Source organism: Micromesistius poutassou (assembly GCF_964030765.1).
Source record: "Micromesistius poutassou genome assembly, chromosome: 7".
Lineage (NCBI taxonomy): Eukaryota > Metazoa > Chordata > Actinopteri > Gadiformes > Gadidae > Micromesistius > Micromesistius poutassou.
Genome location: NC_140277.1, coordinates 4,717,330 through 4,732,291, shown reverse-complemented (window position 1 = coordinate 4,732,291; position 14,962 = coordinate 4,717,330). Strand labels below are relative to the sequence as shown.

Genomic DNA, 14,962 nt, shown 5'->3' with positions numbered 1-14,962 from the left:
TCAGGACGACACGCCAGACGCGTCTGTTTCCTGCTCCAAACAAATGCACGTGACCCTCTACCTGACTCGCCATCCACTAGACTAGAGACCACTCGGATACATTAAACACCTTTAATCTCACTGCAGCGTACCTTCTTCCGTCGTCTTAATGTTTTTATTACAGATGGAGATAAAAAACAGAGAAGTATCACATTGTGTATGCTATTTCTGACGAGGTACTGAGGTGGATCCCTGAGGTGGGAACAAACACTGACTATTGGAAGACGCAAAACCGGTAGTCTTCAATTTTTGGGAAGACAAAAGCAGAGGCACTCAGGCCATCCTTAGAAATTGTTTGAATATGTATTACTTATTACGATGTTATGTGCGAATGTGGAGGCGAATTTCAAAATAAGAGCCATTAACAGAGCCATTAACAAGTCAAAGAATGTTTAACCTGGTTTTGCAGGATCCTTAATCGTATATTGCGCTAATGCATTTGTTGTCATGATCACTTCACTCATAAGCAATTTATGTCAGTTAGATTTTTATTTGGAACAATAACAACGTCCATTGCCTTCAACAATAATCCCATCTTCAAATGATGTGGTAAATGCTAGTAGGCTAATACAAACCTTTACCATATGATTCTTTCAAAAACTAGATGGCATTTTCTGAAAAATATAACCTTTCACATAGTAACATAATTTCATTACAGTATGAATCTCAAAAGTTGTAAAAGCCTCTGTGGACTTTGTAACTTTCATTACCTTTGCATTATTATTTCTGTTTTTGGTGCTTTGATAGCTCTGTGCTCTGTCTATCTGTAACGTGATTCTTACAGAGCAGCACGGGCTGATTGTCCCATACACACAGCTTACATCTATCATAACTATGCATTGATAAATGTACCAAAAAAGCACAAATTATTAGTTTCTCACCTTGTTCAAAATATAGCAATATTATATTTCCAAATAACAACTAGAAATGTTCACAAAAAAAAACACTCAACAATACAATCAAAACTTGTGTAACTGAAGTATTTCAAACAAACGTTTCAGCATGTTACAAATCAAGAGTGTCAAAAGTGCATACAGTAGAATAGGTAATGCATCAAAGGCAGCATCTACTAAACCTATATCTAAAGCAGCTCAGAAAAATACCAATTAGGCTGCCAATGAGAAATGGTTTCTTGCTGGCTGAGTTTTTGCAGTTTGTTTGTGCATGACACCCCCAGCTAACACACAATGATCCTTTTGGTGCTCCTCCAACTGTAAACGTACTGTCTTTAGCTGTTTTGTGATCAAGACAAAAGGCAACTACACATACACAAAGACTTTTACCACAGTCTTCATCAAAAAGGCCTCAACACTGTGATTCAGACAGCTTTCCTTCATGGGATGCCAATGGCACTACAAAGAAAGGCAGCTACATTGGCTTTAAAACATAATTGTACTGAGCCACCATTACTTATGTGGTGAATGCCAGGAAATACCAACACTGTTAAGTACTCACTGCATGCAAAGGTTAGAAACTGTTGTATAACGTGAGGAGGAAGGGGGGCAGTACACTGGGACTGATAAACACCAACTTCCAATATTTAGATTTGATATTTCTGCCCTCTTGGTTGACCACTGTGCAAGTCCTTAAGATATCTCCCTCGAAGCCTCGATATTTCCAATTACCATCATACTAGGCTCGTCTTTCTGTGGCAGGCTGTTGCCCTCCGATGAGGGCATCCGGGCGGGCGCGGCTGGTCGCTCGTCTAGTTGCTCCAGTTCCTCAAGTATTGTTTGAACCCGGCGGACTCCGTCGCGTCTCGCCTGTCGAACGTCCACCCGTCCCTCTGGGTCTACAGAGTCCAGTGCTAAAAGCTCTTTGGTTAAATTCTCCTCCAGTAGTAAGTATCTCTTGTCGTTCTTCTTGCCATCGAAGCATCGGACCTCATGCTCCAGCTTGGAGACTCTGTCCACGATCAGTTGCACCTTGGCCAACCCGGGGTGGACTGGGCCTGCAGCGGCGGGTTCCTCGCTGACCTTAGCAGCAGGCACACTTCCCGGAGCAGGGTCCTGGGGTTCTGATTTAGGGGGTATTTGGACTGTGATATTAACTGTTTGCTGGGGTGGTGGTTGGGGCTTCTGGAACTGTGGTGGTGGTGTGTACAACTGTTCAGGCTGTTGTTCAGGCTGTGGTTCAGGCTGTGTTTCGGGCTGTGGTTCGGGCTGTGGTTCGGGCTGTGGTTCGGGCTGTTGCACAAGTTGGTGAATAACTGTAGGGGACGGCAGCGGGGCCATTTGAAACTCACGTGGTGGCGGCGATTGCGGTTGTGGGAACTGTGGTGCATACTGGGCTTGTGGTGCATACTGGGCTTGTTGGGCCTGTGGCCATTGCTGTCGTGTTGGCTCATGGAAGTGGACAGGAGGAGGTGGAGGTGGAAATGATTCGCTGTCATATTCCATGTCGAAAGACTCTGGCGATTGGGGTTTCTCGGGCATCAGCTGGCTGGTAAATGCTTCCTGCTCAATCTTGACAGGTACTTCTCTTGATATGTGCTGTTGAACCTACGAAAATAGAGGATGCATTGTCAACCATTTTGAAAGTATGCTCTTCAAATGAACTGTATCATGACCCTCTTCAACTGTAACGTGCAATGGAAGGGACTTTTTATTGGTATTTTATTTGTTACCTGTGGACGCTCTCCCATCACTTGTGTTACAGCAGGAGACTGACTTCTTAGAAGCTGTGGGTGGTGAATGGGTACTCTGTCACGATGCTGGGGGGGCTGCATGGACCCACAATGGCTAGTCCGTTCGTCTGGCTGTGGCCTATGGAAAGACTGCTGGTGCTCGGAGTAGGGAAGGCGTTGGGAATAAACTGTGGGGTTTAATTGGGCTGACTGAGACGGTGCTTGGCTTCCACTGCTCTCATGGATCACAGGAATGGGGATGTAACCTGCCTGCAGACCCGTGCTGCTGCGTCTCGTTGGTTGCTGGAAAGGGGCACTGTAAACCTTCAAAATAAAAGTTCAAATTGCAGCGGTTAACATCTAAGAATTTCAGTTAAATGAAAAGGTGGTCACTAGTATTCAATGTATATGACTTAAACTGAATGCACGTAATTATTGGTACACAAATTTATATTTATATTTCATATTTATTTTCTTCATTGTCCATTTATAATCCCCCTTTGTGTTATGACCACTAGGATACATACGCTATGTTCCCTATTAATACATTTTCTGGAATGTGGCTAGTGTTTATTTTATTATTATTATTTTTTTTGCTATTTCTTTAATAATATGGATCTGGATATCTGGATATCTTCTTGCTAATCTGGATATCTTCTTGCTTATTCCTTCCAATTTCACTGTCCAGCATCGTCATGTGTTATACCCTTTGACTTTTAAGTTAAACAAATCAATAGATTGTACTATACATTCCAGACCAGATAATGCACCTGCATACTTTAACGTGAGTTGAGTATGCGCACTTGTCTGAGCTGCAACTGTCTTACCTCAGTTGTGTGGGACGTGGGTGAGCAGGACTTGCTGGGCTCAGGGGAGCTGCAGTCAGGGGGCCCGTGGAGAGGAGATCTGGGCCTGCAGTGGAGCCCCGGTGTTGGGGAAGGCGTTTGCCCGTCCGTGCGGACGTTCTGTGTGGCGCTCGGCTGGATGTAGGCAAAAGACGGCTGCTGCTGCTGCTGTCGGAGTTCGGCGCCCTCGTGGAAGATGGGGATAGGGACATACCCCTGGCGTAGGGTAGGGTGCTTCATCTCTCTCACAAAGGCCTTCTGCCCCTCCTGGGGGCTTGGATCTGGTGGGACATTGGGTCCGTTCAGATTCAGCTGACTGACCTGAAAGATAGGCAAGGTATTGATATGGAGCACTTAGAATATGAAATACATTGAGGTCCTAGAAATTAAGGGAAGAGTGGTCTTTCAACATCTATAATATTTTATGTCAAAAGCAGCATTTAAGAAGCCAACCCTGTTGACTTTAAAGATGTACTTGTAATGTCTTGAGAATTTGTAATTAGACAGTAATTAGGCCAAAGCAGGTTTGCTAAAATTATAGCAGAAAAAATGATAGCCCAAAAGTGAAGATCAAAATCCACATAATGTGTTACAAGAATATCTAATACTGCCAACATCAGACATATTTGCTGATGAACCTTGATTCTTTGTGAATGTAGGAAGAAATACAACATCCCTTGATACCAAAGGCTCTGCAATCTGAAGGAATATCTGAAGAATGTGTCCAAGAATGTACTTGCTATGTAAAAATGGTGTTACCTTCTTAAAGGAGCAAAAATATATGTGCATATACTGGAAATTTCATCTCAAAAACTATTACAAAATACATTGATTTAATTTTTCAAATGTATGTCACATCATGTTAAACAAAACATAACCACATTTGCATAGTGATTGGAAAGAAAAAAGCCATTATAACTACTTAACGACTTTTACTCTAAGATCTAAAGACCTTATATATTCATGCTCTGGGTTTTTGAGAATGATATGATAATAGGCCATATGTAAAATCGGCACTGAACTTTTCCTTGTCTCTTTTGGCTTGTCCTACAGTGTAGGGCTACACAAAAGAGAGTTCACAAGACACCTGTTAATGACAACCGGGGAGGGAAGCTCATAAGCAACAGGTCTATTGATAGCACACCACTTATTGCGCATGGTATATTTATAAGTACACTGTTTCAAGTTCTGTTTCAGTTCATTGAGAGAATATATGGAAGCCTAAGTTAAAAACATTGACACAAGTTGAACTCTCTAAGAAAAAAGTAGGCAAATAACGCTGAACGACCCTTTGCCCTCTGCCATTTCACTGTGGGACGCTGTAGTCTCTTTTGCGTGAAACACTGCACCATTTTTATCCCCTGACAGCTGTGTCTTTCCAGCAGATTCTTCGTGACACTAAGTTTGGACGGCCAGAGTGGATCTCGCAAAAACCTACAGATCGATGCCACCTCAATCTGATGATTGTGCCGAGACGATGTGTCCAGACATGGGTAAACATGTTTCATCATATTATAAAAACATTGACCGTTAATATTTCACAAGGCCAAACGTAAACAGACAGCCTCAATCCTTGTAAGGAAAAAAGTTTCTCCAAACCAGACAACGACGGGCAGAAACATTTCCGACATGTCTATAGCTCGCACTCACAGGCGCTCTTTACATACTGCAACGTGCGTCATCTAGCAATCATTCGCTTAGATCATACGACCAGAATATGACGGAGCAATACTAGTAATAATAGGCTTATGAGCTGTTGCTGTCGCGGGGGCCTATAACGGAATTTTGGCAGACCTTTGCCAGTCCTTTACGGTCAACAACATATCAAATTATAAAGCTGAAATACACTTATAGCAACCCGTCAATAACCCAAACAACCAAATAGGAAAATTAGGGCTATCGACACCCTAATTGAAATCGACTATGATAATAAGGGGGGAAAAACAATCAACTTCATAGACCGAGTCTCATACCTTTTTGACATCATGCCGAGGGTCATTCCAGGTTGTTGTGCAATTATTATGATCCACAAAAAAAGGCCAACCCGTCTGTGGGTCTATTTTAATTTCCCATCCAAGAGGCAGCGGGTCGTTGTTATTTGCCATTGCTACTATCGGTGACTGTGTCCTAACGCTGTCCATGTCGCTGGCTGTAGGTACTGAGACATTCCTACATGCAACGGACTCTTTAAAGATTCCTTAAATGACGTATCAGAAAGGGGCTGGAAGTTTCTCGAAATAGCGCGATCTGTTCGGGGCGTTGGACCGAGTCTGTATCTCTGCAGACTCGAGCCATTGGGAGGACACCGCAAGTGGGCGGGGCTTCAGCATGTCCATGTCTTCTCGGAGCTCGAAGATGATCAGGAAGGGGTTCGCTATCCTCATCCCCCTCCTGCGTCTCCTGACGCTCCTACAGGGCCACCTGCCGCTCTTCCTCCTCCATCTTGCGGGTCCTTCAGGGACACCTGCTGCTCCTCCTCCATCAATCTTCCCGCTCCCCTCCCCATCCATCCCAGTAATCGTTGGCTATGTGACTTCGCCGCCGAACAACTCGTTGTAGCTGGCTGCGGATCCAGAGCACAGCCGTGTGGAAGTCTCTTATTATGGAGGGCTCCTGCTGGGACGAAAATGAATGCCTGACAGACAACGTAATCCACCAGCATTGGAAGGGAAGAACATGTTAAAACAAGTCTCCGGCCATGCTCCCTAAGAATGCTGCAATAATATTAATTTATACAGAATCAAACTCTTGATTCTACATATAATACTAGAACTTCGGACAATAGTAGCCTATATATCCAGACACATAGTTATAGTATGTAGTTACGTTTAAAGGGCAAATTGTTTACATACACATACATATTACCTACATTTCTAAGTTTTAAAAAAAGAGTTTTGGATAATACTGTTAATTGGTAAAGAAACCAATTGAAAACCATTGGGACAACAGCTCGGCAACCAACCCCGTGATGAGGTTTTTCACAAGATGCCAGTCTTTGATGGAATGTTACCTATTCATGAATTAAACTACACAGATAAAAAGTTCACACACTTTTACCCAAAACGTAAAAAAATAAAAATAATAAAATAGGTTTCCTAAGAAGCCGCCAGTTGACAAATCAAACGTGGGAATTAACAAGTCCCTCCCACTTGCGTCTATAAGCCCCGCCCACTTACAGTTGCCCGCCCATTCGCTAGCTGATACGATGGTATGCACTGCAGTCAACTCATGCTGTTCAGTGCATGATCTCGTATTAACTAGATTGTTCCACCAAAAGGTCAGTTAATGTGTAGCTCACGACTACCGGGGGGATCAATTGAAAAATAGATTTTGTGTAAATTGCAATCGCATAATTGTGATCCTTCACAAACCGTCCTCCTATTGAGTTATTGCATAGTGTTTATTATAACATTACGTTATTGATACCTTATACATGTGACTGGTCAAGACAATCTACCAATCGATGTATATCCTGAAGAGTAAGAAAAGCAGAAACATGATTCTCCCCACCACTTTTGGTTTGACAACCGCCAGGACAGGTACCAGGACAGGTACGACCCTTCTAGACTAGAGTCAACTTCATCAACTTCGTTAAATGCGAGTTTCCTGCAACCCATATGCGTTTGGGAAGCATTTGGGAAACCCTGGTCATATATAAAGTGCGAATTAATAGAAGTTCACGTACTCAAAAACAGATTCACAAATTTGTACAATCGAAAATAAAAAATAACAACTATACAAAAAAATACGATACAAAAATACAACCAGCACCTACTCGGTGGTGTGACGTGTGGTGACGTGTGGTGACGTGTGCCGCTATCGCCCGTCCGCTAGCCGCTAAGCTATTAGCTGGTTGTTTTAGTCACGCATAACTTTGGCATTGTAGATAGTTAATAACGGTCTTACAAAGGTTGTATTCGTGACAATGGAGGACGACAGCTACCCTAAAACCCTGTAAGTCACTGCGGGTAGCTCTGTCCAATGCAAGTCGAGTTTATAATGTTGTCTTTGCCATTTAACGATGCAGCATAATCTGCTAGCTAGAGGTTTAGCTTCACGTTTAAACAGTTAATAAATACAACAGGGGATTATTACACCGTGGTGAGTTGTATAGCTATTGGTGTCTATTGAACATGTATTTAGCTATGGTGCTGACCGTGTTTGGTGTGCATTATCCGCTAGACTACACCGGGATGCCCCGCTAAGTGTTTGGTTAATTGCTAAATCATTGTCTTAAGCTAGGGCTATTTATTGAGCTCTTGTCTGAGTCAATGGAGACGCATCCCAGTGCTGGCGATAAACACGTTTAAGTGGGTTGTGTTGGTTAAACACGTGTTAAATCACATTAAGATAAGACACTTCTAATGCTTTAATCGCCTCCCATGTTTAACCTTGTGTTTCTCCAGGTATGTTGGTAACCTCTCTAAAGATGTGACAGAAGTTTTGATTCTGGAGCTATTTTCCCAGATAGGTACTTGTAAAAGTTGCAAAATGATCACTGAGGTAAGTCTTTTACTCATATTTTGGGTACCAAATGTCCGGCTGTAATATAAAGATCAATTACAATCGGAATATAAGCCTGATATGCTATCTGTCATAAACCCTCAAATACACCTTGAATATGTTATATCAGATACTTATTAACTTGATTAACTGATATTGTTAAAGATGTAATAACATTTTATGTTTTGGGTTCTGAATTTGTCATCTTCTTGTATTTTCTGTTTGTCATTTTGCAATCAAATAAGTAAGCGTTTATCTTGAGATTCTCGACACATCTTAGGATTCATTAACTTATCTGTGGTGGCCGTCAGCGTGATTATTTACTCTTTGTATGACAGACATGTAACAGATGTGCTTTGTTTTCAATACTATACTAGTTAAGTTATCCAATTTTAACTAAAACTGACACATTATCACTGTTTCTATTTATGATGAAATTGTGAATATTTTTTTAGTCGTGAATTTTACAGCTTAGTTTTCTCCAACAGCATACGAGCAATGACCCCTATTGCTTTGTGGAGTTTTTCGAGCACAGAAATGCTGCTGCAGCCCTTGCTGCCATGAATGGGCGGAAAATATTGGGAAAGGTATGATCATCTTGTCCAAGGTGTAATATAAAAGGTCCTTCCTTCCTTTGTTTAGTGCAATGCTGGATTTCTATTAAAACAATGTAATTCTTTTTATTTTAGGAGGTTAAAGTGAATTGGGCCACCACTCCGAGTACTCAAAAGAAAGACACATCCAGTAAGTGTTTACCTTATACAGCCTCTTGCTAGATGGTTTTAGCTGGATGGCTCTTCGTTTACCAGAAATTTTACGTTTTTACACTGTTGTGTTGTTTTCCAGATCACTTCCATGTTTTTGTGGGTGATTTGAGCCCTGAGATTACAACAGAGGATGTCAAAGCTGCTTTTACACCTTTCGGGAAAATCTCGTAAGTTTTGTGAAAGTTTGCTACCTGTTCTTTGCATAGTGTACAGCATTTCTTTTCACAGGGTGCACTTAGAAACTGATCTCTCTTCTGTTTGACTTTGACGTGCTGCTTTATTTACCATTATGATTCTTGAAACATGGTTTCAACCACTCTCCTCACTCTCTCTCCTAACACTCTCCCTGCCTTTGCCATCAGAGTCTGCATTTTAATCCTATTGCATCACTACTTACTAATGACCAATTAGATAAATAATGATGTCAGGGTTTGAGACGTGGGAGTTGAACTCAAAGTGCTTATTGATCAATTGTATTTATAGTCAAGCAAGTATAAAGTTATGTATATATTATTCACAGATAATGTATAGTGTGTTTTTTCCTTGGTTTTTCTTCATTTTTTGGAAGATAGAAAGTCTTTCAGGGGTATATCCTGATCGACTTTTCAATGAATATTCTTTTTGTACATTGTTATGCTTAAAGGTGCTGTAGGTTAGATTCATCAGTTGTTAAGTGATGAGGCACAGAAAAGATCACAAGAGCTTTTCCATTCACTTTTCCATTCAGGGACCTGGGATTGACAGGGAAGATGGCTTCGGCATTCAGGGAAGGGATGCCCTGATTAGTCCAAAATTTGCCAGACATGGCCTAAAATCGAAATGGCTTACACAGAGGCAGGGGCAGTCAGTTAGAATAATAGCTAATTATAGCTGACGACACATGACGACTGTGGCATTTCCAACAAATTACACTAAAATGATAGATCTCAAAACGTATCTACAGCACCTTTAATGTGAAGATAGATAGGACTATGCTTAATTACACATCTAGCATGTGCTATATTACACGTGTGTAGTTACCATACATTTTCCCATGCATAACATAATTTGCCAATCAATTAACTTAACATTCATTTTAGTTATTATAGTTATTATAGTTATATTATTACATTTTAATTGTTTGAGAAGTATTTAAATATGGAATTATTTTGATTTGTGTTTAAAGTCTTAGCTTAGGTTTTTCTTGAAGATATTTAGGTTGTGGTAAGTAACTTGTCTTGATTGTCAACAATATTCGATCTTTTCATTGACCTGAAAAGCTTTCACCTTACCTGCGGTTGTGGATCTCAGTGAAGTAATAGCACTCTGGTTATTTTACAGAAATGCTCATAGGATTGGACAGGAGCTTGAAGCTAACAGCAAGGAACTGTGCACTCGGAGACTCAGATGTAGTTTTTTTTCCTCTATTCTATTTTCCATATGTCTTTATTGTAGATGCTGTCTATTAACATGAACTAGTTTAGATTAACTATAATACTCTAAATTTATGTATGACCTGTCTCATTTTGATTTGCATAGTACTGTTTGTAGTGCATTGCTCCTCCACAAAAATTCTGAAATTGTCAATTTCTCAAAATTTGCAGCTCCCCAAACTCCATATTGGTGGTAAAGAATTGACCAGGAAAAATAAAGAAATCTGTTAACAGGCCATGTATGCCGTTTAATTCCTTTTTTCTCTTTGATATATTTTTTTTATATATTTCTATTTTTAGGACGAGCACCAACAGCAGATTTTAAGAATGCATGGTAAACCTTACAACGTATTCCTTTTTGTGAATTGAATTCAATAGTTTACTAGTGTGAAAGTTGACCAAGACGGTGGTGCTCTGGCCAGGAATCCTTAGAACAACATACAGATCTGAACACATGTTGAACCAACAGCGTAGGCTGCATGTATTTGTACTTTGTTCTCTTGTTGGTCTTTTTAAAGTGTTGCTTTGATGTTAGTCTTACACACCAGTGGTCAGTCCAGGGCTAAAATAGTCAACGTACAGTTACGATGTAGGAACATGTAGAGGAATCACTGTTCAGTGTGTTTGCGTGGCTCCTCTTTAAAAATAAAGTCTTCCAAATGAAGCACGCTGACATTGTTTTGCTGTTTGCTTCCAGTGACGCCCGTGTTGTGAAGGACATGACGACAGGCAAATCAAAGGGGTATGGATTTGTGTCCTTCTACAACAAACTGGTAAGGCTCCAGGGCAAGAACACAACACAAAGGTTATTTCTCTTTTCTGCTTTTTGCATATTACAATATATATTAAAACATATTTAATAGGGCATGATGGATTGTAGATTTTGTTTATTAGTTATTTGCAATGACTCATTGTGACATTAAAAAGATGGGAATAGCAAGTTGGTAGCTTTTAAAGTGTTACAATGCCATACATAGATGTAGTGGAACTAGCTTTGATTTTAAATTCCAGGATGCAGAAAATGCCATTGGTCAAATGGGGGGGCAGTGGCTCGGAGGGCGCCAGATCAGAACCAACTGGGCAACACGCAAGCCACCAGCTCCAAAGAGCATCCCAGACAGTAAGCCGCCTCTTCAGCCCGCACCAGTGTGACCTGATACCACCCTTATTCATCACTATAGAAAACATACTAAATAATACTTGTGTTTAATGTTAATGCCTATGACAACTTTGTATTCCGACAATTTTGAAATGGTGTACAAATTATAGATTAGCGTTTGAATCATGCACTATGGGCTTACATTTTATGTTAAGCAGATTTTTGTTAGACTTAGACTTTTTTCAATGGGTATTTTTATTTTTATTTCAGACGGGTCGAAGCAGCTGCGGTTCGAGGATGTTATGAGCCAATCCAGCCCACAGAACTGCACTGTGTACTGCGGAGGGATCCAGTCAGGACTCACAGGCAACTACCCACAGTCACGTTTTGAAACACTTTGCGTGATGTAAAGTTGTCAATATATATATAGGTTGCCGAACCGCTTGTGACACTAATTAATTTTGAATCTTTCAGAGCACCTGATGCGACAGACCTTCTCACCATTCGGTCAAATAATGGAGATCAGAGTCTTTCCTGAGAAAGGATATTCTTTCATTAGGTACAGTGGGCAGAACGACCTCCAGTGCACAAAATAGCCTCTAGATGTCAGCACAATATTTACAATTGCCAGCGCACCCTAGCAGAGTTCTATTTCATGGGCATCTATCGTGTATTAACAAGTACTCTGTTTAATTATAACCCTGGATTCATAGATAGCCTGAAATAGCTAAAGTGAAAAGATTTAACAGCACTACCATTTGTCTTCAAAGGTTCTCCTCTCATGAAAGTGCCGCCCATGCCATTGTCTCCGTGAACTGCACCGCCATTGAGGGACATCTCGTGAAATGCTACTGGGGCAAGGAATCCCCCGATATGGCCAAAAGTCCACAACAGGTAGATGGGATGCTAGTTCTAAGGACTAGTCCTTGGTAAATGCAGACAAAATTGCCCGAGATGCAGTAGAAATTCACAGGTTAAGATTCGTAATTTGTGATTTTTATTGAAGTCACCACCAATGCTGTGTCTCCCCCAGGTGGAGTATGGCCAGTGGGGGCAGTGGAACCAGGTGTACGGAAGTCCCCAGCAGCCCCAGCAGCCCCAGCAGCAGCAGCAGCAACAGCAACAACAACAACAGCAGCAACAGCAGCAGCAGCAGTATGGACAGTATACTTCCAATGGATGGCAGGTCCCTTCCTACGGCGTGTACGGCCAGACGTGGAACCAGCAAGGCTTCGGAGTGGAGTAAGCCCTTCGTGTTTATTGAATGACCTTGCATAGACTATTAAATAAATAATTGCGACTCATATATTTCCAATATTTCCAATACGAGAAGTCTATTACATTCAATGTAAACCCACCCATTTGGATTATGATTGAACCGGAATTGTACTGATTATAGGTTTAATTTCATGCTAAAAATAAAAATATATATATTTTCAATCACTGTAACTTTCTAACTCTGCCCATCCCTGCTGTTACAGGCAGTCCCTGTCCCCGGCCTGGGTGGGTGGTTTCGGCTCCGCACCATCCCAGGCCCAGCCTGGCCCCGTCGACCTGGCCAACCTGGCCAACTTCAGCATGGCTGGCTACCAGACGCAGTGAGCTGGCCCTCTCTTCCCCACACCGTCCACACTCTGAGGGGGAAACTCTTGACACTGGTGCTATAGGGATGATGTTTAGGGAGCCCTAGTCACAAAGGCTTTAAAGTAATATTTGTTGTTACTGTAAACAGCAAATCAGGAGTTTATTTGCTTTATAATAAGGATCAACCCGAACACACGCGCATATATGGTATTGCTGTAAAAAAACACAACTTAAAAAGCCACGTCTGAGTAATTTAAGGTGTACATTGCGTAATCATTTTCTCCATGCTTTTTAAAATTAACACTTACATTACATGTTACACGTTACATTTTGGTTAAAAACACTTCAATGCCTCTAAACAAACAAGATACAAGATACAGTACATTTGGGCTTTGACAATCGCTTACCGGGAATTTCAGATCAGGATTAATTATACTTTAAAACGTCCATGGTTTCAGGTCATTTATATATAAATATATATTGTGTAATAATGAAGTGTTCCAGTATTCAACACTTTTTTTTTACCCAATATGATATGAACATTTAAATGTAGAAACTTTTAGCTTAGTCGGCACTGTCCAGAGAGAGACCACCAAATGATGGGTGGTATTTTGTGATTCTGTGTTCACTCAAAGAGGAGCCATAAAAGAAGAAAGGAAATTCAACAATGCAGTTTTAAACACAATATACGTACCTTCATGTTCAAATTCAAGAAGTACTTTTTTTGTGTATTTAATTTTAGTTTTTGCTTCTATGTCATGGGTCAGGCCAGAATATGTGGAGTGTATACATACTATGTAAATAGCTTAAACTCCCATATGTTTTTCTCCCAAACCAAAAACCTTTTGTACAGATAAATGAGTTGAACTCTTTCTGGGATTGGTCTCTGTGTTCGTCCTTGGATCTAAAATGGTTGTTTATTCCTGTGACATTGATTCCCTTCATAGAAAATTGTAAAGGCTCCCTTTTTAAAACTGTTCTTTTTTTATATACACAGATAACTAATTTCAAATGATAATTGTTAAACTAGCCATCGTGATTGACAACATGATTTATCCCCTTTATCAATATAAAGGAAAAAACTGCTTCATATAAATTTTCTTGGTGTTTTTCATGATGATAAGGTGGTTCACAAAGGTAACTCTCCAGAGCTAAATCCTTATTTTCATGAATTTATTTTTTGAATTAATTTCTTCAATGAGACCTTATGTCATCCTTCATTTAAACTGAATTCTCATTCAACCATTGTTTGGCTGTTCAAACTTCCAAAAGCATTTTAGACTAAAACATTTATGAGAGCACTGGGGAATGCTATAATAATTTGTTGTTATTTGTTTCCTATCATTTGAATTTGTGTGCCATTATGTACAGTCTTATAAAAGTAGCTAATTTTGTGTTAAAAACAACTGAACATGGTCATATGGATTTGTAAATATAAACCCTTTAAAAAAAGTTGACGATTATGTACATAATGTAGGTAATCTAATTTCCATTCATATAATTTTAGCAATATAATTTATGGATACACCATAATTGCCATGTCTGCAAATTTTAATAATTAGGCTTCATTGCAATTCCAGGTTAATTTCAAATCAAAAGTTTTTTGCCATTTTTAGAGAGTAGAAGGAAATGGACAATGTTTATGTTGGAATTGCATGTTTGACATGTAATATATCTGATGCTTAAAAAATGTAATGTAATAGCAAGTTTATTTGTGACAGTTGAAATTCAAAATTGCACTACTGGATAACTTGTAACATTTCATTCAAACAGTAGACACAAATAACCCATCCAAAATAAAGGAACTTTTGAAACATGTTATTCATGAACATTTATTCTATTTAATGCTTCACATATAAATGTAAAATACCAGCAACAATATGAATTCACTTTAAAATGGGTCTGTTCTCTTATTGGGAAAGTAACACTCCATTTATATATACAAAACATATACAATTGATAGCTTTTCATGTAATCATTCATACAAATGTGCAATTATTTAGAGGGTAAACATATAAGCTATTTTATTATGAATATGGTGTAGATTTGCCTCAGGCAAAAAATATGAATTTACATTTTAACGTTTT

General features: G+C 40.0%; 2 protein-coding genes across 2 annotated transcripts; one reads left to right on the top strand and one right to left on the bottom strand.

The window, feature by feature from the left end:
• Positions 1-515: 515 nt before the first annotated feature.
• bag3 (BCL2 associated athanogene 3) lies at positions 516-5,677 on the bottom strand (the record flags this gene model as incomplete). The annotated part of the gene is given in 5 exon segments (XM_084470488.1): positions 516-2,540; positions 2,666-2,989; positions 3,493-3,831; positions 5,484-5,665; positions 5,668-5,677. Coding segments are annotated over 5 exon segments (1,770 nt in total). The 3' UTR covers positions 516-1,625.
• A 1,660-nt stretch (positions 5,678-7,337) lies between these two features.
• Positions 7,338-14,667, top strand: tial1 (TIA1 cytotoxic granule-associated RNA binding protein-like 1). The gene is made up of 12 exons (XM_084470530.1): positions 7,338-7,464; positions 7,917-8,013; positions 8,502-8,600; positions 8,703-8,757; positions 8,860-8,947; positions 10,890-10,965; positions 11,204-11,312; positions 11,562-11,657; positions 11,766-11,850; positions 12,062-12,185; positions 12,325-12,533; positions 12,773-14,667. Exons 1-12 carry the CDS (start codon positions 7,436-7,438, stop codon positions 12,891-12,893), a joined length of 1,188 nt encoding a protein of 395 aa, XP_084326656.1. The 5' UTR covers positions 7,338-7,435; the 3' UTR covers positions 12,894-14,667.
• The last annotated feature ends 295 nt before the right edge of the window (positions 14,668-14,962 follow it).